Source organism: Neomonachus schauinslandi, chromosome 12 (genome assembly GCF_002201575.2).
Source record: "Neomonachus schauinslandi chromosome 12, ASM220157v2, whole genome shotgun sequence".
Taxonomy (NCBI): Eukaryota; Metazoa; Chordata; class Mammalia; order Carnivora; family Phocidae; genus Neomonachus; species Neomonachus schauinslandi.
This window is the reverse complement of record NC_058414.1, coordinates 24,528,130-24,556,057: the sequence shown is the minus strand read 5'-3', so window position 1 is coordinate 24,556,057 and position 27,928 is coordinate 24,528,130. Positions and strand designations below refer to the sequence as shown.

Genomic DNA, 27,928 nt, shown 5'->3' with positions numbered 1-27,928 from the left:
AAAGTGTAGCTTTTGCCTTCAACTAAATACATATATTTCTGAATAAAAAAGCTGCAAAAGATGCAGGAAAGAAAAATGGTGTAATTTTATAATTATTTAGAAAAGAAGGTATTGATACTATTTGCTCCAAATTATAGAAATATTGTAGTATACCTTTCTTAAAGCTATTTTAAGTAATTTCTTATTTAACTTTCAAATTTGGTAAACTTTTATGAGATAAGTGTGCAAGATATATAAAGCAGGATGCCAAATGCCTTTGCTGAAAAGAACTTTCTAAAATTAATAGATCATACTTTCATTTTAGACTAACATTATAGTCTACCCTAGACTTTTTAGCTTTATTTTTACAGTAGTTAAAATGATTTGGGGTTCTATGAACAAACACATTTGCTAAACACTAAGTATATACCTAATGTGTCTAGACAAATAAAGGCTGGTTGAACTTCACCAATGATATTTAAAACTCTGTTTATCTCAATTTGTAATTAGTGACTAAGGAAAGTATGCATTAGACCAAAAGAGATTTTCCCTCCTTCCTTTAATCGAACATGTTGTTTTACTAAATAGAAGCATTTTAAAAACTTAATTATTCTAAATTATCTTGCTTTGTTTTCCTTATGCAACTTAAATCTAGAATGTCCAGTTCTTAAAGAATGTCAATTCAATCTTAGAGATTAGAACTGTAAAAAAGATTAAATATTCCTACTGACATACCTTCTTTTTTTTTTTTTAAAGATTTTATTTATTTATTTGAGACAGAGAGAATGAGAGAGAGAGAGCACATGAGAGGGGGGAGGGTCAGAGGGAGAAGCAGGCTCCCTGCCGAGCAGGGAGCCCGATGCGGGACTCGATCCAGGGACTCCAGGATCATGACCTGAGCCGAAGGCAGTCGCTTAACCAACTGAGCCACCCAGGCGCCCCTGACATACCTTCTTAAGTTTATTTTCCTTTAACAGAGATTAAAGTACTCTAGTACAAATATAATTGAACAATGATTCTCTTTATATTACTTTATTATTAATTTTTTTCAGACCTGTAATTTATACACACATGTCGTTGGGTAAATAAAAAGTCATTTAAAAATAGCTGAATAATTATAAGTTGACCCCAAAATGAGGCATTTCCAAGTGGTTCAAGATGATATGAAATATTACAAGTCTTAAAGAAAAGGAAAGGTATGCTTCTTGGAAGAGTATAGTTGGCGGCATTGAGCTTGTCATTAGAACCACATGCCTGTGATCAATTGATTAAATAAACTCCTGCCCCAGACGTCTGTAATCTGTCAGACACTCCACTGAAGGCTGTGCAGTTCTTGTATAGGCCAACAATAGCATAGCAGTTTTCAGAGCACAGATTTCAAATAAAATCATTTTCCCATGTACAAATGGCCCACGATGTACTTCGAGGCTTAATTGGAAAGTCGGTCCAAAAAATAATCTCCTGTGGAAAACCAGCATGGAATAAAATTTAATCACTTTACTAAATATGAACTACTTTAGTCTCACTTCAAAAGATATATTTCAAAGGGGAAGCATTTCCATTAATTAATCTCTTTAAATAACATGCGAACATCTTAAGAGCCAATTTAAGTATGAAAAGCATTATGAATTTCAAGCTTTGTATGTAGTCGATTCAAGTCAAGGGATTTCACCATAACATCATTTTTTATATATCTATAGTATATAAAAACATAAATATAGAATGCATAATCTCTCAAGCATCTACTATATTTGTTTTCTTTAGTTTAGGATAAAAGATTCCTGAGCATAAAATGACCACATGATACAGAGAGTTGTATTTTGAGAGAATTTTCCTTCTTATGAATCACTAACGCTGTATTTTTTTTTTTTAAGATTTTATTTATTTCTTTGACAGAGAGATAGAGAGAAAGCATAAGTAGACAGAGTGGCAGGCAGAGGGAGAGGGAGAAGAAGGCTTCCCGCTGAGCAGGGAGCCGGACGCGGGACTCGATCCCAGGACCCTGGGATCATGACCTGAGCCGAAGGCAGCCGCCTAACCAACTGAGCCACCCAGGCGCCCCTCACTAACGCTGTATTTTGTAATGACCAGGGGTAGTACTCCCTGGTAACACCATGTGCTGGTGCTAAGATAGGGCCTTTTTCCTGTATTTCAAACCAGTTTGAGAGTGAACCAAATTAGGATGGCACAGTCATTACTTACTCTGTTTTATTTCTGAGACACTATCTACCACCCTCTGCTTGTCAAATAGCAATTCATTGGTTCTCAGAGGATATTTTATGAGCCTACTTAACATTTGGAACATCACACACTTTCATTATATCCTATGAGTCTTTCATTATTCTGTGAGACTGAGTCAGAGCTTTTCCAGACCATTTCAGTGGTGCCCATGCAAAGAGCCTACGAATCCTTGCTACCTCAATTCCTAACCATGGTACTTCTCTTCTGTCCACTGTCTTCATTCTCTGTCTTCTGTTCCTAAAAAAAGATAAAGCAACACAAGGATATAATGACTTGAAATAATGAATAAAACATTAATTTAGAAGCTATAATTGGTTAATTTTGCTGCACATTCTTGGAATAGTACTACATCTCATTTCTGGTTGATTTTATCAGATGTCTCCATACATTGGTTCCAGCAGTTGAGTACTGTTTAAGCCCCTCAGTTATCAAGCAGATAACCTTACCTTTGAATGTCCAAGAATATCACAGGCATTCAAATTATTCCCCGAGCCTTTTGGAGCACATTAGTCACCAAACTTTTCTGCTTATGAATCTTTTCATAGCTTTCCTTTTGTCAGAAGAAAAGTTGTGTGTGCATTTTCCTTATCAATAAAGTTCTTTGATCAATAACCTTCATTATTCTGTTTAATATCTTCATTTTCTTTCTCCTGTTATTTACTGTTTTTCCTGTTTTAAAATAGGATGTTTCTTTTCCTTAAAATCATTATCTCAGATCTGTGACTTTTTTCAACTCTTTTTCTTTTTCTCTTTTTTACTTACCACAAAACTTCTCAGACTAGTAGGCTATATTTTCAGCTTTTATCTTCCTGTTTTTCATGTAATTGTTAAACCTTTCTGATCTGACTTTCATTACCATCCATAAACTAAAACTATTTCCTAGTGACCAAGATTCCTCAGTGATCAGATTGACTCCCCTAATCAGCATCCTTTCTCCTAGACCGATCTATAACATGTTGGTCATGCCCTCTATTTTTCAATGCCTTTATTGACATCTATAACCGTGGGACATTTTGCTATGCCTTCTTTCCTAATTTTTCACCACCTACTCTCTTTCTGATCCTACTTGTTTCTCTCACTGATCCAATCTACAAATATGTATTTATTTGATGAGAATAATGGCAGAAACAAAATTATATCAGAACTTGTAAGCTACCTTTAAGATGTTGGTCTTTATCCTGTGTCAAAGGAGGAACAACTGTAATGATCTTAAGCAGAAAATGGCATGGAAAGGCATGTGTTTTCACTTGTGTGTTATGTTGCAAATGATTTAGGGTGGAGAGGGAATGAGAGGGTTGTAGTGAGATCAGTTAGGGAGTGGATGTAATAGGCCAAGAAAGAAATTATTTTAAAAGGTCAAGAAAGAAAGAGAGTGGCAATAAAGACAGAAAAATAGGCATAAAGTATAAAATAGTATAGTTGATAACAGTAGATTTGGCTATGTAAAAGAAAATTTACAATGACACAGATACTGATATTTTTGTTGTTTGTTTGTTTGTTTTAAAGATTTTATTTATTTGACAGAGAGAGACACAGCGAGAGAGGGAACACAAGCGGGGGGAGTGGGAGAGGGAGAAACAGGCTTCCCGCAGAGCAGGGAGCCTGATGTGGGGCTCGATCCCAGGACCCTGGGACCATGACCTGAGCCGAAGGCAGACGCTTAACGACTGAGCCACCCAGGCACCCCTGTTGTTTGTTTTTTTATTTTTGGCCTTTTCAGTTAAATATTTGACATGAGCTGAGTGAGAAACAAAATTTTAAGCCTGGGCTTTGTTCTCTTGAGTTTGAGTTGCTGTTGAAAGATCCAAGTAGAAATATCAAGTAGGCAGTTGAATATATGGTTGGCTATATAAATGTTTGAGTCATTGTTTTATAAGAGTAACTGAAACCCAGGCAATGCATGGGTTTAATCATGCAGAGAGGGTATAGTGTGAAAAGAGAAGTGTGACTGTTGTTGACACTTGAGGGTCTCTTAATTTAATGGCAAGATGGAGGAAAAGGGACCTTCAAACATGACTAAGAAGAAACAGCCAGGAAAGAAGAAACCCCCAAGTAGAGGGGAAGAGACAAAAATGTGTTCATTCTGGGACTGAAAATAAGGCTTTTAAAAAAGGTAGAAATGGGCAACAATCTCAGACATCATTGAGAATCCAAGTAAAATGAAGTCTAAAAAATAAACACTGAATTGTGTAGCATGGTTGCCTTTAGGATATAACAAAGGGTTTCAATAGAACAATTGATGTTGAATACCCAATTGAAATGGATTGAGAAGAAAGTGAGAAGTTAGGAAATGGTGATGAGTATATGTAATTCTTTAAGAAATGTGATTCTTCGGGTGCCTGGGTGGCTTAGTTGGTTAAGCAACTGCCTTCGGCTCAGGTCATGATCCTGGAGTCCCGGGATCGAGTCCCACATCGGGCTCCCTGCTCGGCGGGGAGTCTGCTTCTCCCTCTGACCCTCCTCCCTCTCATGCTCTCTGTCTCCCATTCTCTCTCTCAGATAAATAAATAAAATCTTAAAAAAAAAAAAAAAGAAATGTGATTCTCAGAGAGTAATGTGTAGGAGCTGAATGGGTTGTATAAATGATGATGTAAAGGTTCCAGGTAATAAGATCCAAGAGAGGGGGGGATAATGAAAAGTGTAAGTTGCCTAAGAAGACTGGATATGATCAGATCCAAAACACTGGTGGAATGATTGACCTTAAAGTAAGAGGAAGAGTTCCTCTCATGTGCTGGTGGAATGTATTAGTGTATATTCATTTATGTGTTTGGTAGTGAGAAGTTGAAGATGTCTCATTTAAAGGCTTCACTTATTCTGCAATCATATGATCAATCATTTGTTAATCATATGAGCTGAGAACAAGTTAGGTGATTTGACTATAGTGACAATGGTTTGAAATTATTAATGGAAGAACCAGCTGATAAGAGTGTCCTTGAAAGTTTACTAAGCAGTACAGAAGATCCATTTTGTGTTGTTGATCACAAATCTATATTACGTTGCATTTACCTTGTTGGATCACCCTCTGCAAAATGCTTAGATGTTTGGATACAAGTATGGAGAATGTATAGATAGACATGCCCTTCTGGGTTGTGGTTTCAGTGAAAAAAAATCACAGATTCAACCTATTTCTAATTTTTAAAAAAAATCACAGATTCAAGGAACTTAATATTTCTGCAAAAAATTAGTGGAACTAAATAGCACAGAACCTAAACAGGTTAACAAAGAAAGTCAAGAAGAGAGAAGGCTGATGAAGTAGGTTCCTAGGAGATGAAATTGGAGAATTGTTGCTGTGTGCTTGAATTAGTGATTATTCAGGTAGACTACAGTCTTCCTTGTGACAAGATCTCAACTCGAATTGTGTGAGAAAGGATTCTGTACAGTGGAGGAGTAGTTCAGTGGAGAGCAAGAGGTACCTAAGCAACTTCATCAGTTTCCTGCAGTGCCAACTCTCACATTTTTAGTAAAATATATGTATGTCTCTGGCTAAACAATCACAACTGGCCTTACCAAATTTTATTGTTTTTCTCAATTATTTCTCTAGTTTAGTCATTGTATAAATATTGATTTTTTGGAAAGCACATAGTGAGGAGTCAGGAGCCTGAATTCTAATTTTACTTTTGTCATTATTTAGCTACATGATCTTGGACAAGTTATATTTTTCCTCATCTAAAGAGTTAATTCATTGAAGAGGATCATTTTGTAAGACATTTTCAGGCTAGAAGACTGTGATTCTTTTTTTTTTTTTTTTTTTTTTTTCTTCATATTTTAAGGGGGAAAAATTTTTTTTTTTTTTTTTTTTTTTTTTTTAACCACGTCATAGCCAACATGGGCATAATTTCTTTTTTTATTCTGATGTTAATCCCCATACATTACATCATTAGTTTTAGATGAAGTGTTCCATGATTCATTGTTTGTGCATAACACCCAGTGCTCCATGCAGAACGCGCCCTCCTCAATACCCACCACCAGGCTAACCCATCCTCCCACCCCCCTCCCCTCTAGAACCCTGTTTGTTTTTCAGAGTCCATCGTCTCTCATGGTTCGTCTACCCCTCCGATTTCCCCCGCTTCATTCTTCCCCTCCCGCTACCTTCTTCTTCTTCTTCTTTTTTTTCTTAACATATATTGCATTATTTGTTTCAGAGGTACAGATCTGAGATTCAACAGTCTTGCACAATTCACAGCACTTAGCAGAGCACATACCCTCCCCAGTGTCTATCACCCAGTCACCCCATCCTTCCCACCCCACCCCCCACTCCAGCAACCCTCAGTTTGTTTCCTGAGGTTAAGAATTCCTCATATCAGTGAGATCATATGATACATGTCTTTCTCTGTTTGACTTATTTCACTCAACATAATACCCTCCAGTTCCATCCACGTCGTTGCAAATGGCAAGATCTCATTCCTTTTGATGGCTGCATAATATTCCATTGTATATATATACCACATCTTCTTTATCCATTCATCTGTCGATGGACATCTTGGCTCTTTCCACAGTTTGGCTATTGTGGACATTGCTGCTATAAACATCGGGGTGCACGTACCCCTTTGGATCCCTACTTTTGTATCTTTGGGGTAAATACCCAGTAGTGCAATTGCTGGATCATATGGTAGCTCTATTTTCAACTTTTTGAGGAACCTCCATACAGTTTTCCAGAGTGGCTGCACCAGCTTGCATTCCCACCAACAGTGTAGGGGGGTTCCCCTTTCTCCGCATCCCCGCCAACATCTGTCGTTTCCTGACTTGTTAATTTTAGCCATTCTGACTGGTGTGAGGTGGTATCTCATTGAGGTTTTGATTTGGATTTCCCTGATGCCGAGCGATATTGAGCACTTTTTCATGTGTCTGTTGGCCATTTGGATGTCTTCTTTGGAAAAATGTCTGTTCATGTCTTCTGCCCATTTCTTGATTGGATTCTTTGTTCTTTGGGTGTTGACTTTGATGAGTTCTTTATAGATTTTGGATACTAGCCCTTTATCTGATATGTCATTTGCAAATATCTTCTCCCATTCTGTCGGTTGTCTTTTGGTTTTGTTGACTGTTTCCTTTGCTTTGCAAAAGCTTTTTATCTTGATGAAGTCCCAATAGTTCATTTTTGCCCGTGCCTCCCTTGCCTTTGGCGATGTTTCTAGGAAGAAGTTGCTTCGGCTGAGGTCAAAGAGGTTGCTGCCTGTGTTCTCCTTTAGGATTTTGATGGACTCCTGTCTCACATTGAGGTCTTTCAACCATTCGGAGTCTATTTTTGTGTGTGGTATAAGGAAATGGTCCAGTTTCATTCTTCTGCATGTGGCTATCCAATTTTCCCAACACCATTTGTTGAAGAGACTGTCTTTGTTCCATTGGACATTCTTTCCTGCTTTGTCAAAGATGAGTTGACCATAGAGTTGAGGGTCCATTTCTGGGCTCTCTATTCTGTTCCACTGATCTATGTGTCTGTTTTTGTGCCAGTACCATGCTGTCTTAATGATGACAGCTTTGTAATAGAGCTGGAAGTCCGGAATTGTGATGCCGCCAGCTTTGCTTTTCTTTTTCAACATTCCTCTGGCTATGCGGGGTCTTTTCTGGTTCCATACAAATTTTAGGATTATTTGTTCCATTTATTTGAAAAAAGTGGATGGTATTTTGATGGGGATTGCATTGAATGTGCAGATTGCTCTAGGTAGCATTGACATCTTCACAATATTTGTTCTTCCAATCCATGAGCATGGAACGTTTTTCCATTTCTTTGTGTCTTCCTCAATTTCTTTCATGAGTGTTTTATAGTTTTCTGAGTGCAGATCCTTTGTCTCTTTGGTTAGATTTATTCCTAGGTATCTTATGGTTTTGGGTGCAATTGTAAATGGGATCGACTCCTTCATTTCTCTTTCTTCTGTCTTGTTGTTGGTGTATAGGAATGCCACTGACTTCTGTGCATTGATTTTATATCCTGCCACTTTACTGAATTCCTGTATGAGTTCTAGCAGTTTTGGGGTGGAGTCTTTTGGGTTTTCCACATAAAGTATCATATCATCTGCAAAGAGTGAGAGTTTGACTTCTTCCTTGCCAACTTGGATGCCTTTGATTTCTTTTTGTTGTCTGATTGCTGTGGCTAGGACTTCCAATACTATGTTGAATAGCAGTGGTGATAGTGGACATCCCTGCCGCGTTCCTGACCTTAGGGGGAAAGCTCTCAGTTTTTCCCCATTGAGAATGATATTCGCTGTAGGTTTTTCATAGATGGCTTTTATGATATTGAGGTATGTACCCTCTATCCCTATACTCTGAAGAGTTTTGATCAAGAAAGGATGCTGTACTTTGTCAAATGCTTTTTCTGCATCTATTGAGGGGATCATATGATTCTTGTTCTTTCTTTTGTTAATGTATTGTATCACATTGATTGATTTGCGGATGTTGAACCAACCTTGCAGCCCAGGGATAAATCCCACTTGGTCATGGTGAATAATCCTTTGAATGTACTGTTGGATCCTATTGGCTAGTATTTTGGTGAGAATTTTTGCATCCATGTTCATCAGGGATATTGGTCTGTAATTCTCCTTTTTGATGGGGTCTTTGTCTGGTTTTGGGATCAAGGTAATGCTGGCCTCATAAAATGAGTTTGGAAGTTTTCCTTCCATTTCTATTTTTTGGAACAGTTTCAGAAGAATAGGTATTAATTCTTCTTGAAATGTTTGGTAGAATTCCCCTGGGAAGCCATCTGGCCCTGGGCTTTTGTTTGTTGGGAGATTTTTGATGACTGCTTCAATTTCCTTAGTGGTTATAGGTCTGTTCAGGTTTTCTATTTCATCCTGGTTCAGTTTTGGTAGTTGGTACATCTCTAGGAATGCATCCATTTCTTCCAGGTTATTTAATTTGCTGGCATAGAGTTGCTCATAATATGTTCTTATAATTGTTTGTATTTCTTTGGTGTTGGTTGTGATCTCTCCTCTTTCATTCATGATTTTGTTGATGTGGGTCATTTCTCTTCTCTTTTTGATAAGTCTGGCCAGGGGTTAATTCTTTCAAACAACCAGCTCCTAGTTTTGTTGATCTGTTCTACTGTTCTTTTAGTTTCTATTTCATTGATTTCTGCTCTGATCCTTATTATTTCTCTTCTCCTGCTGGGTTTAGGCTTTATTTGCTGTTTTTTCTCTAGCTCCTTTAGGTGTAGGGTTAGGTTGTGTATTTGAGACCTTTCTTCTTTCTTGAGAAAGGCTTGTATTGCTATATACTTTCCTCTTAGGACTGCCTTTGCTGCATCCCAAAGATTTTGAATAGTTGTGTTTTCATTTTCATTGGTTTCCATGTATTTTTTTAATTCTTCTTTAATTTCCTGGTTGACCCATTCGTTCTTCAGTAGGATGCTCTTTAGCCTCCATGTATTTGAGTTCTTTCTGACTTTTGTCTTGTGATTGAGCTCTAGTTTCAAAGCATTGTGGTCTGAAAATAGGCAGGGAATGATTCCAATCTTTTGGTACCGGTTGAGACCCGATTTATGACCTAGGATGTGATCTATTCTGGAGAATGTTCCATGGGCACTAGAGAAGAATGTGTATTCCGTTGCTTTGGGGTGGAATGTTCTGAATATGTCTGTAAAGTCCATTTGGTCCAGTGTGTCATTTAAAGTCTTTATTTCCTTGTTGATCTTTTGCTTAGATGATCTGTCCATTTCAGTGAGGGGGGTGTTAAAGTCCCCCACTATTACTGTATTGTTGTCGATGTGTTTCTTTGCTTTTGTTATTAATTGGCTTATATAATTGGCTGCTCCCACGTTAGGGGCATAGATATTTACAATTGTTAGATCTTCTTGTTGGATAGACCCTTTAAGTAGGATATAGTGTCCTTCCTCATCTCTTATTACAGTCTTTGGTTTAAAATCTAATTTGTCTGATATAAGGATTGCCACCCCAGCTTTCTTTTGGTGTCCATTAGCATGGTAAATGGTTTTCCACCCCCTCACTTTCAATCTGGGGCCGTCTTTGGGTCGAAAATGAGTCTCTTGCAGACAGCATATCGATGGGTCTTGTTTTTTAATCCAGTCTGATAGCCTGTGTCTTTTGATTGGGGCATTGAGCCCATTTACATTCAGGGTAACTATTGAAAGATAGGAATTTAGTGCCATTGTATTGCCTGTAAGGTGACTGTTACTGTATATTGTCTGTGTTCCTTTCTGGTCTATGTTGCTTTCAGGCTCTCTCTTTGCTTAGAGGACCCCTTTCAAGATTTCTTGTAGGGCTGGTTTTGTGTTTGCAAATTCCTTTAGTTTTTGTTTGTCCTGGAAGCTTTTTATCTCTCCTTCAATTTTCAATGACAGCCTAGCTGGATAGAGTATTCTTGGCTGCCTATTATTCTCATTTAGTGCTCTGAATATATCCTGCCAGTCCTTTCTGGCCTGCCAGGTCTCTGTGGATAGGTCTGTTGCCAATCTAATGTTTCTACCCTTGTAGGTTACATATCTCTTCTCCCGAGCTGCTTTCAGGATTTTCTCTTTGTCTATGAGACTCGTAAGTTTTACTATTAGATGTTGGGGTGTTGACCTATTTTTATTGATTTTGAGAGGGGTTCTCTGTGCTTCCTGGACTTTCATGCCTGTTTCCTTCCCCAAATTAGGGAAGTTCTCTGCTATAATTTGCTCCATTATACCTTCTGCCCCTCTCTCTCTTTCTTCTTCTTCTGGGATCCCAATTATTCTAATGTTGTTTCGTCTTCTGGTATCGCTTATCTCTCGAATTCTGTCCTCGTGATCCAGTAGTTGTTTATCTCTCTTTTTCTCAGCTTCTTTATTTTCCATCATTTCATCTTCTATATTACTGATTCTCTCTTCTGCCTCATTTATTCTAGCAGTTAGCGCCCCCATTTTTGATTGCACCTCATTAATAGCCTTTTTGATTTCTACTTGGTTGGATTTTAGTTCTTTTACTTCTCCAGAAAGGGTTTCTCTAATAACTTCCATATTTTTTTCAAGCCCAGCCAGTATCTTTAAAGTGATGATTCTGAACTCTAGATCTGACATTGTACAATGTCCGTATTGAGTAGGTCCCTGGCAGTCGGTACTACCTCTTGTTCTTTTTGTTGAGGTGATTTTTTCCGTCTTGTCATTTTGTGCAGAGGAGAATAGATTAATGAGAGAACAAAATGCTAGCAGAGTAACAACGTCCCCAGAAAATATACTCTAAACAAATCAGAAAAAACCTGAAGCAGTGGGAAAAGGAAGGGAAAGAGAGAAAGAAGAAAAAAAAGAAAAAGATAAAGATAAAAACAAAAACAAAAACAAACAAAACAAAACAACAACAACAAAAAAACCAGAATGTGATCAAATATGATCAGTGCCACCCACTAGATTTGGGGTGTATTTTGGTCTTTTAGAAGAAAGTGCCTCCCAAAATTTTAAAGAAAGAAAAACTTATATATGTACAAAAATAAGGGTTGATATGATGAAGGGATGGAATATGACTGTAAAGATGGAAATTATAAAAAATTTTATAAAAGGAATTGATAAGAAGTTGTTTGAAAAAAGAAAGAAGAGGATTTAAAAAAAGAAAAAAAAGGGAGAGGATGTGATCAGGCAGGGGAATAGAAAACACCAAATACTAGAGATTTAGGGTATATTTTGATCTGTTAGAAGAAACTATCTCAAAATTTTAAATAGAGAACAACTTATATATATAAGCCAAAAATATGGGTAACTACTATGAAGGGATAGAATATGACTCTAAAAATGAAAAATAAAAATGTTTTTTTTTTTTAAAAAAAAGGGATTGATAAGATGTTGGTTGATAAAGGGAAAAAGAAAAATTCAAAAAGAAAAAAAAAAGAAAAAAAGACAGTTAAAAAAAAATTAACTTTGAAAGACTACAGAATCATGGGAAAAAAGCCATGGATTCTATGTGCATTATTCCCCTAGAGCTGGAGTTCTGCCGTTCTCTTTGATGGGTAAACTTGGTCTTGGCTGGCTGTTCTCGCTGATCTTCTGGGGAGGGGCCTGTTGCCGTGGTTTCCAAATGTCTTTGCCGGAGGCAGAGTTGCCCCGCCCTTGCCCCCTCCCGGCTAAGTAATCTGCTGGGGTTTGCTCTCCGGGGCTTTTGTTCCCTGCGAGCTTTCCGTACAGCTTTGGAGGCGGAGACTGAAAATGGCGACCTCCCAATCTCCGCCCCGGAGGAGCCGAGAACTCGGGGCCCCGCTCCTCAGTGAGCCTCCAGAGAAAAGCCGTCAGTCACTCCCGTCTCCCCGGTCTCCGGCCACACTCCGTGCTCACCGGCCTGTGACCGCGCGTTTCTATCTCTGGCACCCGACCCCAGGTGGAGTCTCCAAACCCAGCAGATCCCTGCGGCGCACTCCCGCGCGGCTCCTCCTGGGGGAGGAAGGTGAGTCTCCCCGGATCTGCCGCTTGTTGGGTCCCTGCTGGAGGAGCAGGGGCCCGACTGTGCCGCGGATCACGGTTTATGGCAACCCCGAGCTGAGAGCCCGCGCCTGGGCTCCGCCTCTGCAGCGGCTTCCCTGCTCCGATACCTGGGAGCTCAGCCACACTCAGGCACCCCCGGTCTTTCTGTGACCCCGAGGGTCCTGAGACCACACTGTCCTGCGAGAGTTCCACCCCCCGTTTAGCCACTGGAGCGACATCCCTCAGCGGAGCAGACTTTTAAAAGTTCCGATTTTGTGCTCCGCGGCTCTATCACTTGCCAGAAGCGGCCAACGGAGGCCCCTCCCCCGCCGTCTATCCTCCCGAATATCGCCTCGGATTCACTTCTCCACACATCCTACCTTCCAGAAAGTGGTTGCTTTTCTGTTCAGAGAGTTGTTGCTATTCTTTTCTTCGATCTCCTGTTCAGTTTGTAGGTGTTCAGAATGGTTTGATCCCTATCCAGCTGAATTCCTGAGAGGAGACGAAATCTAGGTCTCCTACTCCTCCGCCATCTTGCTCCGCCCCCCGACTGTGATTCTTTTTAAGCTCTATGATTTCCTAAAATCTCAGGGATGTCCTTCCAACATATCAAATTCAATGTAAAAAAATGAACTAGTTTTATTTTCTTTAAAGAGTCAAAAGCTCAGAAGCATCTTTATTTTCTTCATCTTCTTTAACTACATCTAATTTGTAACTGATTGCCAAGCTCTGTTGATTTTTACTTTACAACTTTTCTTATATCTTTACTGCTCTTACCATGATCTCTGAGATCCTGACATGTCAGATTATTATTACCTAATTCCTGGACTATTGCAATTGAAAGCAAATCTATTTCTTCAATCCAATGTCTGTTTTTAAAACCGCGATTCTCTGGGGCGCCTGGGTGGCTCAGTCGTTAAGCGTCTGCCTTCGGCTCATGTCATGATTCCAGGTCCTGGGATCGAGCCCCGCATCGGGCTCCCTGCTCAGCGGGAAGCCTGTTTCTCCCTCTCCCACTCCCCCTGCTTGTATTCCCTCTCTCGCTGTGTCTCTCTCTGTCAAATAAATAAATAAAATCTGTAAAAAATATATATATTTTAAAACTGCCATTCTCAATCTTCTTAAAACACCAAGGTAAGGCCCAGTCTTCTTAAAGCAGTGTTTTGATCCTTTCATTTTCATACACAAAAATATTTTCCATACAGGAAAATTTTGAAAAACCTTAGCTTGATGATTAAGATCCTCCATCATCTAATGCAACCTACAAAAGTGAAAAATTTTGTCTTTGAATTTTAGTAGTAGCTTTTGCTAACTTTATTTAAGAAAAAGGTAAATACACCAACAAAATATTCCCTCTCCATTAGGCTACACTGACCATTATATTTCAAATTGAATCATTGCCTCCAATCCCTGGGTTTCCCAAGTTCCATTTTCTGCTTAATTTTTCTCCTAAACATTGAGCACCATCCAGCATATTCTACATTTTCTGTATTTATTCTTTTTTCATATTTATATTCTCCATCATTATATTATAAATTACTTGAGGATAAAGATTTTTGTCTATCTCATTTACTGTATTCCTAATGTTTTGTTGGTACGTGGCATATATTAAATGCTCAATATATTCTTGTTAAATAAATAAATGAATGAGTAAAAAACATTTTTATCTAAATTATGAATTCAACTTTGTTGAATCTAGCATAATGCTTACATAACAAAATTAACTGGTAATATAAATTTTAGAAATGTCTTGATTATTTTGGAAATATTATAATCCTTGTATACATTATTTCTCTGTGGACAATTTTCTTCTTTTGGACAATTTTCAACATATCTAGTTCAGGTTTACAATGATCCTTGATTCCCAGGTCGTTTTTGCTGATATTGATTTTTTTTTTTCCTGGTATTGATTTGAGAAGAACTTATTGGATCAGCTTTATGGGGATGGTAGTAGGATGAGAACTTTAACCTGCTGAAGTTTGCTTTTAATTTCCAGATGTTTTCTTCATATAGGCCAAGAAAGTCTTAATAAAGTAAATTGAGGAGCCATAAGGAAACAAACGGAAAGCATATTATTTATGATGATGCTTTGTTTTACTAAAGAACAAATTGGGTTAACTAAATATAAAGTTATTTACTTTTGCTGTATTTGTATTTTTTCCATAATAAAGGACCAAGTTTTTGTGATTGACTCCAAGTGTGAATCCGGAAAAGGACGCTGCTCCTTCAACCCCAATGTGAACACAGTGTCTGTTATGATCAGTAAGTGGAAAATAAAAGAAAGAGGGGGAAATACCAAATGAAAAGGAAATTAAAGAAAATAAATTCATGACATGGTATGCCCGTCGAGATAGTAGCATGAATGATAGTCCATGAGTGAGGTAACAGAAAGAAAGTTGTGAGCTGAGAAATTGTAGTTTCTTGGTTGCAAGAATTCATGATTAAGTGATAAGCATGTATTTTTTTTTTCATTCACTCTGATGCTGTCATTTCTAGAGCAAGTCAAACATTTACAAAAAAGTGTGTGTTCAGGGCACCTGGATGGCTCAGTCGTTAAGCATCTGCCTTCGGCTCAGGTCATGATCCCAGGGTCCTGGGATCGAGTCCCGCATCAGGCTCCCTGCTCGATGCAGAGCCTGCTTCTCCCTCTCCCTCTGCCACTCCCTCTGCTTGTGCTCTTCTGTCTGTCTCTCTGTCAAATAAATAAATAAAAAATCTAAAAAAAAAAAAAAGTGTGTGTTCATATACACGTAATGATATATATTATAAAATAATTTTCAATATTTTCTGTAGTTTTTTTTCTAGTATTAAGTATACCCATTTTTTCTCATATTTTAGTAATATTTTACAAATGATTAAAATGGTATTGCTTTCAAATGAAAGCATAACAAAATGCATATGTATATCATTGGGACCAAAAATTAGAAAGCGAAATTACAAGATATGCAATTATGTCTGATGCAGAAACTTTTCAGATAAGCTTCTGAATATTATTTAATAAAAGCAGTGTCTTGGAAAGTCTTTCCATTAGGAAGAAAACTTATTCACCTATTGAAATGATCTGATACATATATATATAATACTGGCTAAATATATAGAGTTTTCATTTATTTCAAGTTAAATGCTATGAAAATAAACTTCAAAGATCTGTGAACACTAATAGTCATCAAATATCGTTTAGAACAAAAAAGGTTTAAAACAGGACATTTTAAATTTTCCTGTTAAACTGTGATAAGTCATTTAATAGTTTTGTCCTTAGAGAATTGGATTTGTTTACAAAATTGAAGTTAGTTAGTGACTTTCATTTTTCAAGGATTTGAGACTTCAATTTCAAAAAAAAAAAAAAGATTTCAATTTCTATTCTTATATTCTTTTTTTAAAGATTTTATTTATTTATTTATTTATTTATTTATTTATTTATTTATTTATTTATGAGAGAGAAAGAGAGCGAGCAGAGGAGCAGAAGGAGAGGGACAAGCAGACTCCGCACTGAGCACAGCGTCCGACGTGGGGCTTGACCCCACCACCCTGATCCTGACCTGAGCCGAAATCAAGAGTCCGATGGTCAACCGACTGAGCTACCCAGGCACCCTTATCTTTTAATATTTTGATTAACATTAGAATGTAAGCTAGCAGAGTCATTAAACTATTTGCTTACCTTAAAAACTGGAACAAAAAGGAGGAATAAGTTTAGTGGCTTGTATTTGTCATTTTCTTTGTTCTACTGATTACCCCTCTAAAATTATCTCCAATATTGTCTCCACTATCGTGGAGTAAATTTGTGTAGTCATGTCACTTTGCCATATGGGGCTTGATCATTTCTGTTCTAGTGCAAGGCACTAAATAACACAGATTGTTTAAAGTATTTATATAAAAGTATGAAGAAAAATTGAGAATTGAAGAATTCCAAATTTCATAATATAGTTGTGGTATCGAAGCCAATGTTCAAATTTAGGTGGTTTTGTTTTTTTTTTTTTTTGCTATTTTTCATGTCATTGTTGTAACACAGCAAGAAGTTAGGTGATATCTCTTAAAGAACTCATCAAGAGCCTCATGAGGTTCTTCAGTGGAAGTAAAATTGGAAAGCAAAGGATTTTTGGATTAAAGTTAAAAGGCACAGTTTATCTTTGCATAAACCAACACAGACATTCTGAAAAAAAATCCCTACTTAAAAATTTTTTTAAAGTGATATTAATAATATCTTATACAAAATAAAGCAGAAGCTCCATTATTCCTAACTTGCTATTAAAATTAATAAGAGGGGTGCCTGGGTGGCTCAGTTAAGTGTCTGCCTTTGGCTCAGGTCAAGATGCCAGTGTCCTGTGATCTAGCCTGAGTTGCGCTCCCTGCTCAGTGGGGAGTCTACTTCTCCCTCCCCCTGCTCTTGCACTCCTGCTCTCTCTCTCTCTCTCTCTCCCTCTCTCTCTCCCCCTCTCAAACAAGTAAATAAAATCTTAAAAAAAATAAAATTAGTAAGAATTTAAGACAGGATATGAAGCCAATTAGACAGGTAGGCTTTTATAATAGTTAAGACATAACTAATAAAGTGGTGTGCAGTAGGATTAGAATCAGCCCTCTCTGCCACACACCATCCTCTGAGTGTCCTTTTTCCTTTTCTTCTTGGAAACAGGTATGATAATTGACAGCTGTGCTAATCAATCTATTGAATAGCAGGAATTTATAACCCACCATTTTGGTGGTAATCCTGTATGACAAAAATGTGAAATAATTAATTACAAAGTTATCTTAATTTAACAACTATTGTTTCTACAGAATACTTGTGTAGATGCTTCACAAATGTTCACAGAATTTTAAAGATGGCTAAATTGCTCCAAATGCTTTCATGAACATTTGTTATCTTTCTATAATCTGTTCTCATGGGCTTCAAACCCCTACTAGGAAGCAGAACTGGGCAACACAATGCCTGCCATACCCACTTGCTAACTGGTAAGGGTCCAGTTCATGGCCTGGTGAGCACATATTAAAAACATTTCATTCTCCATTCTATCCTGGGTTAACTGGTAATCCTTATTACTAAGCAGTGAGTTTGGAGTGCTTCAAAATGTTCCAGTCCTGCCAAAATGACCATGATCTGAAGAGAGCCAGGGGAGTAATTCTAGAACATCAGTCCAAGAAAAAAGCTGCACAGTGGTTCATTGGGTCAGACCTGTTACATTTTATTCTTTTTTAAATAGATATTTAACTGCTTTTTTTATTCTATGGTCATACATACCCATTCAATGCTTACTGTCCTTACTAGAAATTAATATGAACCTTAACAAATAAGCTCAATGTCTAATGTTATGCAAACACAGATTAAAATATCTGATTTTACCATTGATGATAATTCAATTTTAAAATGTATTTTCTTTCTTATCTCTGCATTCTGGTTTTTATGGCTTAATATGTTAAACCACATGTGGCTTATTAACATAATATTATATTTTTGGCATAATGTTAAAATATATTGTGTATTACAATTGAAAAAGTAACACTTTGTTTACCTTATAGAAAACTTCTAGCACTAAAAATTAAAACATATACTTCTAATGATAAAATAAGTTTATCATTAATAATATTTTGACAATAAAAACTAATATTTTCAATCTATTTAGTGAAATCATGGAATTTTTAATACGTGGTAAAAAATTTTGAGACCATAAGCCAATTCCTGTATTTTACAGATGAGAAGGTAGAGATTCAGGGTACTAAATGACTTAGCCCTAATTCCCACTTGGTTAATTCCTGCCAAAATTAGAAACTGAGTGTTCTCTTACAGTATTTTTTACTTATTAAAAGAAAGTAATAATTAAGCCATTTTGTTATCATTTATACATATATTATTTCTGCCATTTTTGATACACACTGTATAAACTTAGGTTTTTAGTATAATTAAGTATAGGCAGAGGAATTTTTATTTCTGTGTAGAATAAAATTGTTTTGGTAATCATACAGGCAATAATGAGACCAGATTAAGTTTAATCCAATTTTTTTATTTAATGGACAATGGAAACCAACAATTATAAACACTCTGTAATGTGGGTAGCTACCTAATAAGTGAGTTCTCCTTGATTTTTAAAATAACCTTAAAAACATTTAAAATTGTGTTGACATTTTCTTACTTTTTCATAGATGAGGAGCTTTTCTCTGGAATGTATATAGATTTCATGGGCACAGATGCTGCTATTTTTCGAAGTTTAACCAAGAGGAATGCAGTCAGAACTGATCAACACAATTCCAAATGGCTAAGTGGTAAGAAACATTTTCGCCATTTTGAGAATCATGCTTTAATTTAATTCTGTAATGAAGAAAGGTTAAAATGGTTAAAAAACCAGCCATGATGTAACAATTTTGTACTCTCTGACAATAAATAATTGAAGTAGTACATAGTTCATATTCTCTTTATTAACTGTCATACAATTATCATAAGATATATTAATAAATAAAAATGACAGTGATCTTTATTTTACAGGCTCATATGCAAGAATCTTCTCCAGTTGTTTAATTGTAGCATATCACAATTAAATATGCTATTTATTCATTTAGTCTGCTTGAATATTTTAATAATGTCAAATCTAAAAATTTTCCTAAATTTGGGACAGTTAGATATAATGACTAAGGTATTTTCAGGAACTCCTCCTATTTGTTTTATACTTAGATCCTTAACTTATAAAACTGGTATATATAATTTTTAATAATTTATTTAGTACTTAACAGAAATCATAGGTATGATAACTTGATGATTATCACTATTCATTTGTTTCTAATTCTGGGTGGAGTCACATGAAATTCACATTATGAAAGATGCTCATTTGACTTTAATGTACAATTTCAATCATGAACACTGGGTGTCATATACTTAACTAATGAATCATTGAATACTACATCAAAAACTAATTATGTACTATACAGTGGCTAACTGAACATAATAATAAAAAAGAAGAAGAAGAAGGAGAAGAAACCACTAAGATTTGTGTCATTTCACCCTGGGGATGATTTCTAGCTGACCCTAAATTTGGCAATTCACTTAACATTGCACAGTGAAGCATGAATCACCACAGTTAAGCATCTTAGTTCATTGATAGGCTGGCACAAGAAAGCATCGATTGTCCATTTACTTCTTCAATTTATGACTCCAGTACATCTGGAAATACAGCATTCTAAAACTTGCTTTGTTCTTGAAATAAGGAATCCCTCTATGTCTTCAAATGACTGCATTTTTTTCCTTGAAAAATTTCCCCTTCATTTAGTATGCTGTCTTTTAAGAAAAAAAACATTTTTCAGATCTTGGACTCCTGGCTCCACATTCTGCTTCAATGAATTTGTTTTTATGCACTAGATTGAAAACTATACTTTGAAAAACAGACTTCTTTTTTTCTATAAAATGATCATTCAGTTCCATGGGAAATACCTGGTAGAAAAGCCTTTTTAATTGTTTAGAACTCATCAGTGCACAAAAATTTTTGCAATTACTGAACTTCTAGAATATATTGCAGATAGGGAAAGAATTGATTAAGCTATTATGTTATAGATATATTTTGTGGCACTTGACATTCCAAATACAGTATGTTGTGTGAATACAATTACTGTTAGACTATGCCTATGAACATGGAAGTGTTCTTCTGTACCAAAGATGGAGAAGCCATATGCCCGTGGTCTACTTGGATGAACAGTAGATGGATTTCCATCATGAGTATATATATAGTCTTTGTATTTTTTTTCCAGAACCTATGTTTGTGGATGCACATATCATCCCAGATGGCACAGATCCAAATGATGCTAAGGTGTACTTCTTCTTCAAAGAGAAACTGACTGACAATAGCAGAAGCACAAAACAGATTCATTCCATGATTGCTAGAATATGTCCTGTAAGTATTAATCTTTTCCTAATTTGAAGAAAGACACAAATTCAAATCATATAAATATGTTTCCTTTGCAAATAGTTTATTTTCCTACTTTTATCTATGGTTACAGAATGAAATATTGAGAGGAGACATTTTAATTTATTGTTTATTCACATCAGTCATACGAGATAAAAAAGCTTAATTCAAGGAAATACTGTGGTCCTGGTTTTACACAAATTTTTGTTTTTCCATTTAATGCATTTGTATTAAAAACAAAGAGCGAAATTGTATGTTACAGAAAGAAACAGAACAGTTCTTGTGAATAAAATACAGTAGAACCTCATTAAAGACAGTTATTGAGGAACTGTCTTACAACAGTGAAAAGAAATACATTCGTAAAATATAGTCTTAATTAAAACCAGTAAACAAAATGTTCTTGTGTATAAACAGTAAGTATACATAGCAACTCAAGAAAACTCATGATGCCCTCTCATATAGGAGTTTTATAGGTTTGCCCTGACTTATTTATGATTAGCATACTTTGTGCAAAAGTGTTTCTTAAAGTGTTCAGTGTTTAAAATAGTTTACTTTTAAATATTACAGTATTTCGCTGATTGTGGAGCTCATCTGCTTTTCAGTCATTTAGAACAAGGCAGTAAAGTCTGCAGAAGGGGTGAAAGGCTTCTGGGCATACAGAAAAAAAATCAGAGACTATTTGTGAATGATCCAAATGCCATTTTCCCTTCCCTGGCTGGAGAAATATATATATTAAAGCATCTGATTAGAAATACTCAGGATTAAATGATAACACAGAGAAATGAAGGAGAGAAAATAGAACTACTGAAGACCACTTGGTATAAGTATAAACCCACTTTCCTGACCACAGTAGACTCTACAAGCTTCACTGTATACAATAATTTATGTTCATATTGAAGACAGTGAGTTATTAAGGCAAATTAAATTATGTGTTCTCCATACATTTTCCAGATATTTTCATCATACACTGTTAAATTTAGAAAGCTTTAGGGCATATGTATATTGAAACCTTTTCAATTGATACCATATTGTAGAAGATTAATCGTATAGCTCTGGGCATTTTATAAAATACTATAGGTCTTAAATATTCATCTTTGCTGGTATGCAGATGTAGTTAGCATTTCCACCCTTCAGATTATAACAAATCCTCAAGTAATACAAATCTAAGCTGAATTTTTAAGGCCCTTTAATATTTATTTAAGCAGTCTTAAGTGTGTTTTCAAAATGGTTTCAGAATGACACTGGGGGACTGCGTAGCCTTGTCAACAAGTGGACGACCTTCTTGAAAGCGAGGCTGGTGTGCTCTGTAACTGATGAAGACGGCCCAGAAACACACTTCGATGAATTAGGTACATGGATGTGAGATTGAAAAATGTTTTTTGAAAAAAAGAATTTGTAAAGTCTATTTTAATAACCTCTCAGAAGAGGGTCTATTTTCCATGAATGTTTTTAGCATAAATAATCTGCCAATTTGAATGAATGATCCGGATACTGTTCATAAATTTCCTTAAGTGTTTTTTAAATCTGTTTTGGCCCTGAGTGCACTACTGAAACATTCAGTTCATTGAATTCACCATGATAGATGAATGTGTGTGTGTGTGTGTGTGTGTGTGTGTGAGAGAGAGAGAGACAGAAACTGAGGTACTTGCATAATTTACATATGAATAATGATATATTTGTGTTTATCTAAAAGAATGTGCATTTCATATGTATTTAAATTCTAATATTCTGATTTGAAATCAGTTTGTATGAGAATACAGCTACATATTTTTACTATTAATAGTTGATAAGCAGAATGGAGGTTGGATGGGAAAGTGTCAGAGTAGAAATTAGACTTGTGCGCCAGTCTTAGTCCTCCTTGGTGACCCTGGGATTAAGTATTCTCAGCATGTGTGACATGAGGAGGGTTATACTTTCGAGGTCAAATGAGGACTAACAATCTGATTCCTTTCTACCATGGAAGAGTTATCTTTTTAATCAGAGTAACTTGATACACATCATAGGGTCATGTTTACTAAGTGCCATTTAGAAATGACTTTTACAAACTTAGGGTTCTAGAGGGGAGGGGGTTGGGAGGATGGGTTAGCCTGGTGATGGGTATTAAAGAGGGCACGTACTGCATGGAGCACTGGGTGTTGTACACAAACAATGAATCATGGAACACTACATCAAAAACCAATGATGTAATGTATGGTGATTAACATAACATAATAATAATAAATGATTTTTATTTTGCTTTAATCCATTAAAATGTAAACTGCTGGCTGTTTTCAGATTTTGAGGCAGGTGATGACATAAGCAATACAAATGCATTACAATATAGAAAAATCTCCTGGTTCTAGCAGTCATAGAAACTGAAATAGGTAGTTGAACTCTTCAAAAGCCAGCCAGTGTGTTGATTGTAGAAACAGAAGTTTTTGTATCAGCTTTTCTAGAAGAAAGTTCCAAGTATGATTTTTGTGTTATAACCTAGTCACACATTATTTCCCCCAAATTCTTTGCAAGTATGTTTATGTTTTAATGATTTAGGATATTTCAGTCTTTCTTGTTTTTTAGGGAAAGCCAGACAGCTCAGCCTTTTGCTCACATATAGAAAGGCTGCTCGTTATTAATTCATTGCTTAAGAGGTCCTAAATTCATTGTGAATTGAAAATAAATGCATCTTTCTTTGTATTTCCCAGAAAGAATCTTATTTGCAAAAATGTCACTGAATTCAGATTTTTCTTGTAACTGTAACAATTGATTATTAACTGGGGTTTCCTACCAGAAATCTACTTCCAGGTTTTGTTATGTATTACTGAACCTCACTACCTATACCTTTGTCTTTGCCTTAATATACTTTAAACTTTTTGTCATTGGGGGAATTATCGATTAAATAAAAATATCACTAGCAGTTTTGACCATAAGCCAAAAAGTCTTATTTTATATAAAGAAAAAAAGTCACTTTGAAAGAGTTTCCTTCCACATTCCAACTTCTAACCCTAGGTCAAAAAGAAATTGTGATTTATAATACTTTTTAAATTTAAAAAAGTGGCATATTGGGCGCCTGGGTGGCTCAGTCGTTAAGCGTCTGCCTTCGGCTCAGGTCATGATCCCAGGGTCCTGGGATCGAGTCCCACATCGGGCTCCCTGCTCCGCAGGAAGCCTGCTTCTCCCTCTCCCACTCCCCCTGCTTGTGTTCCTGCTCTCGCTATCTTTCTCTCTGTCAAATAAATAAATAAAATCTTTAAAAAAAAAAGTGGCATATTATCATTAAAGGATATTTAGAAAATGCAGAGAAAAGGGGCTCCTGGTGGCTCAGTAGGGTAAATGTCCAACTTGTGATTTTGGCTCAGCTCATGATCTCATGGGTCATGGTCGTGATCTCATGGGTGGTGAGATGGAGCTCCCATCGGGTTCCACAGTCAATGGGGAGTCTGCTTGAGATTCTCTCTTTCCCTCTCCTTCTGCTCCTACCCCCTGCTTGCACTCTGTCTCTAAAATAAATAAATCTTAAAAAAAAAAAGAAAGAAAGAAAATGCAGAGAAAAGAAGACATATTTCTATAGCTCTGTTAACCAGAGACACTCATTGGTAATCCTATTATATCCTGGTATATAATTTTATGGTTTACATGGTTCTAGTCTATATTGTATACCACTGTGCCTTTTCCACTTAATATTACTTCATTAGCCTGGTTTCCATAAGTTTGCAGTCTTTATAAACCCTTTTGTGTTTATAATATTTTATTTAATTTACTCTACCGTGTGCCTATCATTGAGTCCGTTTAGTTGTTTCCAAATTATAATGATGCTGCCAAAATATCTTGCTCAATAATACTTTTCATAGTTAAAATTATTTTCTTAAGGTTAAATTTTAAAATACAGTTAATATTTGGGAACTTTAAAAGAATGATGTTTTCCTTTTATAGAGGATGTGTTTCTGCTGGAAACTGATAACCCAAGGACAACACTAGTATATGGCATTTTTACAACATCAAGGTAATTATTAAAAAATTACAACTTAAACAGTAAACTTTATTGAGTAATAGTAATTATTACAAAACATTCTTTTCAACTTTTAATTTTACATAGCATTCAGGATGTAATCGTCCTGTTTTACTACTTTTGCCTGATTACTGAAATATATTTAAGCTGAACTAACGCTTTCAAAATAGTTTTGAACAGAATGGTTATGATGACTATATGCTATTTTTCTCAAAGAAAGGAAACTATTAATTATAATGCAGGAATAAAGTATATAAGATATTTTGTTTTAAGGAAGTAACTCAAAGACTCATGTTTCACCCAGAACTTTAGGTATATCTATTAAAATACTTTTTTTTTAAGATTTTTTTTTTACTTTTTTGAGAGAGAGGTAGAGAGAGAGAGCCAGAGAGAGCACAAGCAGCGGGAGGGGCAGAGGCAGAGGGAGAAGCAGGCTTCCCGCCGAGCAGGGAGCCTGATGCAGGGCTCGATCCCAGCACCCTGGGATCATGACCTGAGCCGAAGGCAGATGCTTAACCGACTGAGCCACCCAGGCACCCCTCTATTAAAATAAGTTTTACTTCTGGAGCGATCTAAAATGATGACTATTCAGAAACTAATGAAATACTGCACCAGTTTTCATGTTCCATATGACAGTATTTCATATATTTGAAAATAGGTTTAATGTTTTCTAACTTTTCCGGGATGTCCAATCTCAGTTGTCATCTATTTCAAGACAATTGCCATATTCTCACCCTTTCCTAGACATATTTCTGTTTACTCATTTTACACTGGGAATGTTAGAATGCAACACAATACTCCAGCTGTGGCATGGCCAATACAGAATGTAATGGGTCCATTTTATTAGACAATCAATTATAAAGCAAAAACTTGAATAAAGCAAAAACTTGCTCTTCTAGTGAGGCAAACACAGCATAATTGTAAACTGTAATGGGCCATTCAAAGTAAAAGAAAATCACAGGGATTTGATTATAAATCATATTTACACTTGCCCTATAAAATATGTAAAAAGATGTCTTTCAGGATTAACAGTTTAACTCCTGTTCTAACAGAGAAAGTAGTCTTGATTTAACTCACAAGGAATTGGACAAAGTGAAAAGAACCAAATTCTTAAGAAGAAAATGTTTGTTTCAAAAAAATATTTCTACAGTGTTTGTTTTTCCCAATAGCTTTTTGAAAAATTCAAAATTGTCATTTCTGACCAATGATGCTAATGATTAATGATGTATCTTGTTTTTTTTCAGTGGGCATCTAAGTTTTCCATTAGGCATCTAATTTAAGAGATATATGTAAATCAGAAATGTTTGTTTCAGTCAATCTGCCTTAGTGACAACAGAAATAGTTTTCAGTAAGGATCCAAACAAATTCTATGAGATTTTATTGACAAAGTTAATGTAATGATCTCTTTTGGACCCTATTGTTTTTTTCTGTTACTAACAGGGAAAATATATAAACTATGACAACAGATTTTTCTAGCTACTACTTAGGATACATGTAAGAACATCCTCACTTTAAAATCTTAAGACAAAGAGATACTGTTTTCCCTTAATTGAGATTTATTTCTTGGAGTTAAATTATGATAGATTGTATTGACAGTGACCTAGAATTCAAATTCATATTTTTGAATAAATCATCAGTTTATTTTTTGTTGTTAAGATAAAGTAGTCAGAAGCTTCTTTGACATGTCCCATATTTTGGAAACATTAATAACTCTTTTATAACTTATTATTGTCTACTACCTCCATGGATGAATTAAATATTTTAATGCTTTATGTATCAATGGCTTATTTTAAAATAATAGAAATTTTTTAGCTTTAATGTGTACTGTAGCATTCAACTTTTCCATGATGAATTATATCAATTTTATATCACAAACTTTACCATCTATTTTTTAAAATTGTATTTAAAAGTTAAAAAAAAGTAAGAAAATGGATCTTTTTCTGTTTTTTGTTTTTTCTTTTTTTTAGCTCAGTTTTTAAAGGATCAGCAGTGTGTGTGTATCATTTATCTGATATACAGACTGTGTTTAATGGTCCCTTTGCGCACAAAGAAGGGCCCAATCATCAGCTGATTTCCTATCAGGGTAGAATTCCGTATCCTCGCCCTGGAACTGTAAGTATGTAGGAAAGTTTCTTTGTCATTTTGCTTTTTAAAAAATATAATTTAACAAGATATGAATATCATGTTAATGTTTTTTAAATACAACCATGGACCTACTGATATACTCATTATAATTTTTCAGGTCATTTGGGATTTTACAAATATAGCACCCTCTACAATTTTTTCTAAGTATTATTATTAATAAAATCTCTTTTAGACTTCAAGACAACTGGGTATGTGAAACAGGGCAGAGATATTTCCAAATTTTATTGACATAAAAGCCATAGCTTGGGAAGTGTTAACATTTTGGTGGCAGCCTAAAAGAATTTGAATGCTAGTTGCTTTTTACCAACCCTTCCTGATACTAATGAATCTCACTTATTTTTTTTTCCTCAAAGATTTTATTTATTTATTTGACAGAGAGAGACACAGAGAGGGAACACAAGCAGGGGGAGTGGGAGAGGGAGAAGCAGGTCTCCCGTGGAGCAGGGAGCCCAATGCGGGGCTCCATCCCAGGACCCTGGGATCATGACCTGAGCCAAAGGCAGACGCTTAATGACTGAGCCACCCAGGCACCCTGAATCTCACCTATTTTAATAAGGGAATAGCCATACAAGAATTAATTTAGAGATAAAACATGTAGATCTTTGAATTTTATGGGATATATTTAGGGATATATGAAAAATTATATGCTATATATTTCTCAAAGAAAGAAACCAGTATGTGTAAACAAACACAATGAAAGTGATGTTATAATTCAACAAAATATTTATAAGCTATAAAGTTTTGAGGTATACAGGTATATTAGCAGTATTAAGAAGTACACTGAAAACTAACGTTTCCAGCTGAAGTTATAGACAGTGCACTGACAGACTGGAATTGAACTTTTTTTAGGACAATAATGATCATTGTCCTACTATTTGTTTTTCATTTGGCCCCTTATAAGGCTTTATTGAATTCTAGAATATTGATTAGTTTTTGTCTTTATAAAATGTCATAGAGTACACTGAAAAGAGACAATCAAGAGGAATATAATTTTCAGTTGACTATCAAGAGGAATATAATTTTCTTATATTTTTGCATTTCATAGAACATGGTTATATTTATTTTATATGTGAGTAAAGAATGGTTTCATGGAAAATAATCAAAAGATAGCTGTTAAAGTATTATTTTCTTGAAATATTTCTTTTTCCTTTTTACTTGAATCTGAAATTCCCTCCACCAGTATGCTTTCAGGTATTCATCCCACATAACTTTTACTGATTGTTGATTCACTTTATTTTTTGTCTTATTATTAGAGTTTATTTGCAGTGTATTATTCAGTCCTTTATTTTCTCATCATTCTAAATTATACTGCTGTCAAATTTCTTTGAAAAATAAGAAAAA

The 27,928-nt window shown here is 35.6% G+C and overlaps 1 protein-coding gene across 1 annotated transcript in view; it reads left to right on the top strand.

Moving 5' to 3' along the window:
• Nucleotides 1–27,928, top strand: part of SEMA3C (semaphorin 3C) — a 184,637-nt gene that overhangs the window by 96,245 nt on the left and 60,464 nt on the right. The window contains exons 6-11 of the mRNA XM_021689514.2: nucleotides 14,749–14,839; nucleotides 18,710–18,829; nucleotides 20,303–20,445; nucleotides 21,692–21,806; nucleotides 24,367–24,436; nucleotides 26,410–26,554. Coding sequence (XP_021545189.2) covers nucleotides 14,749–14,839; nucleotides 18,710–18,829; nucleotides 20,303–20,445; nucleotides 21,692–21,806; nucleotides 24,367–24,436; nucleotides 26,410–26,554 — 684 coding nt within the window. The remainder of the gene's footprint in view (nucleotides 1–14,748; nucleotides 14,840–18,709; nucleotides 18,830–20,302; nucleotides 20,446–21,691; nucleotides 21,807–24,366; nucleotides 24,437–26,409; nucleotides 26,555–27,928) is intronic.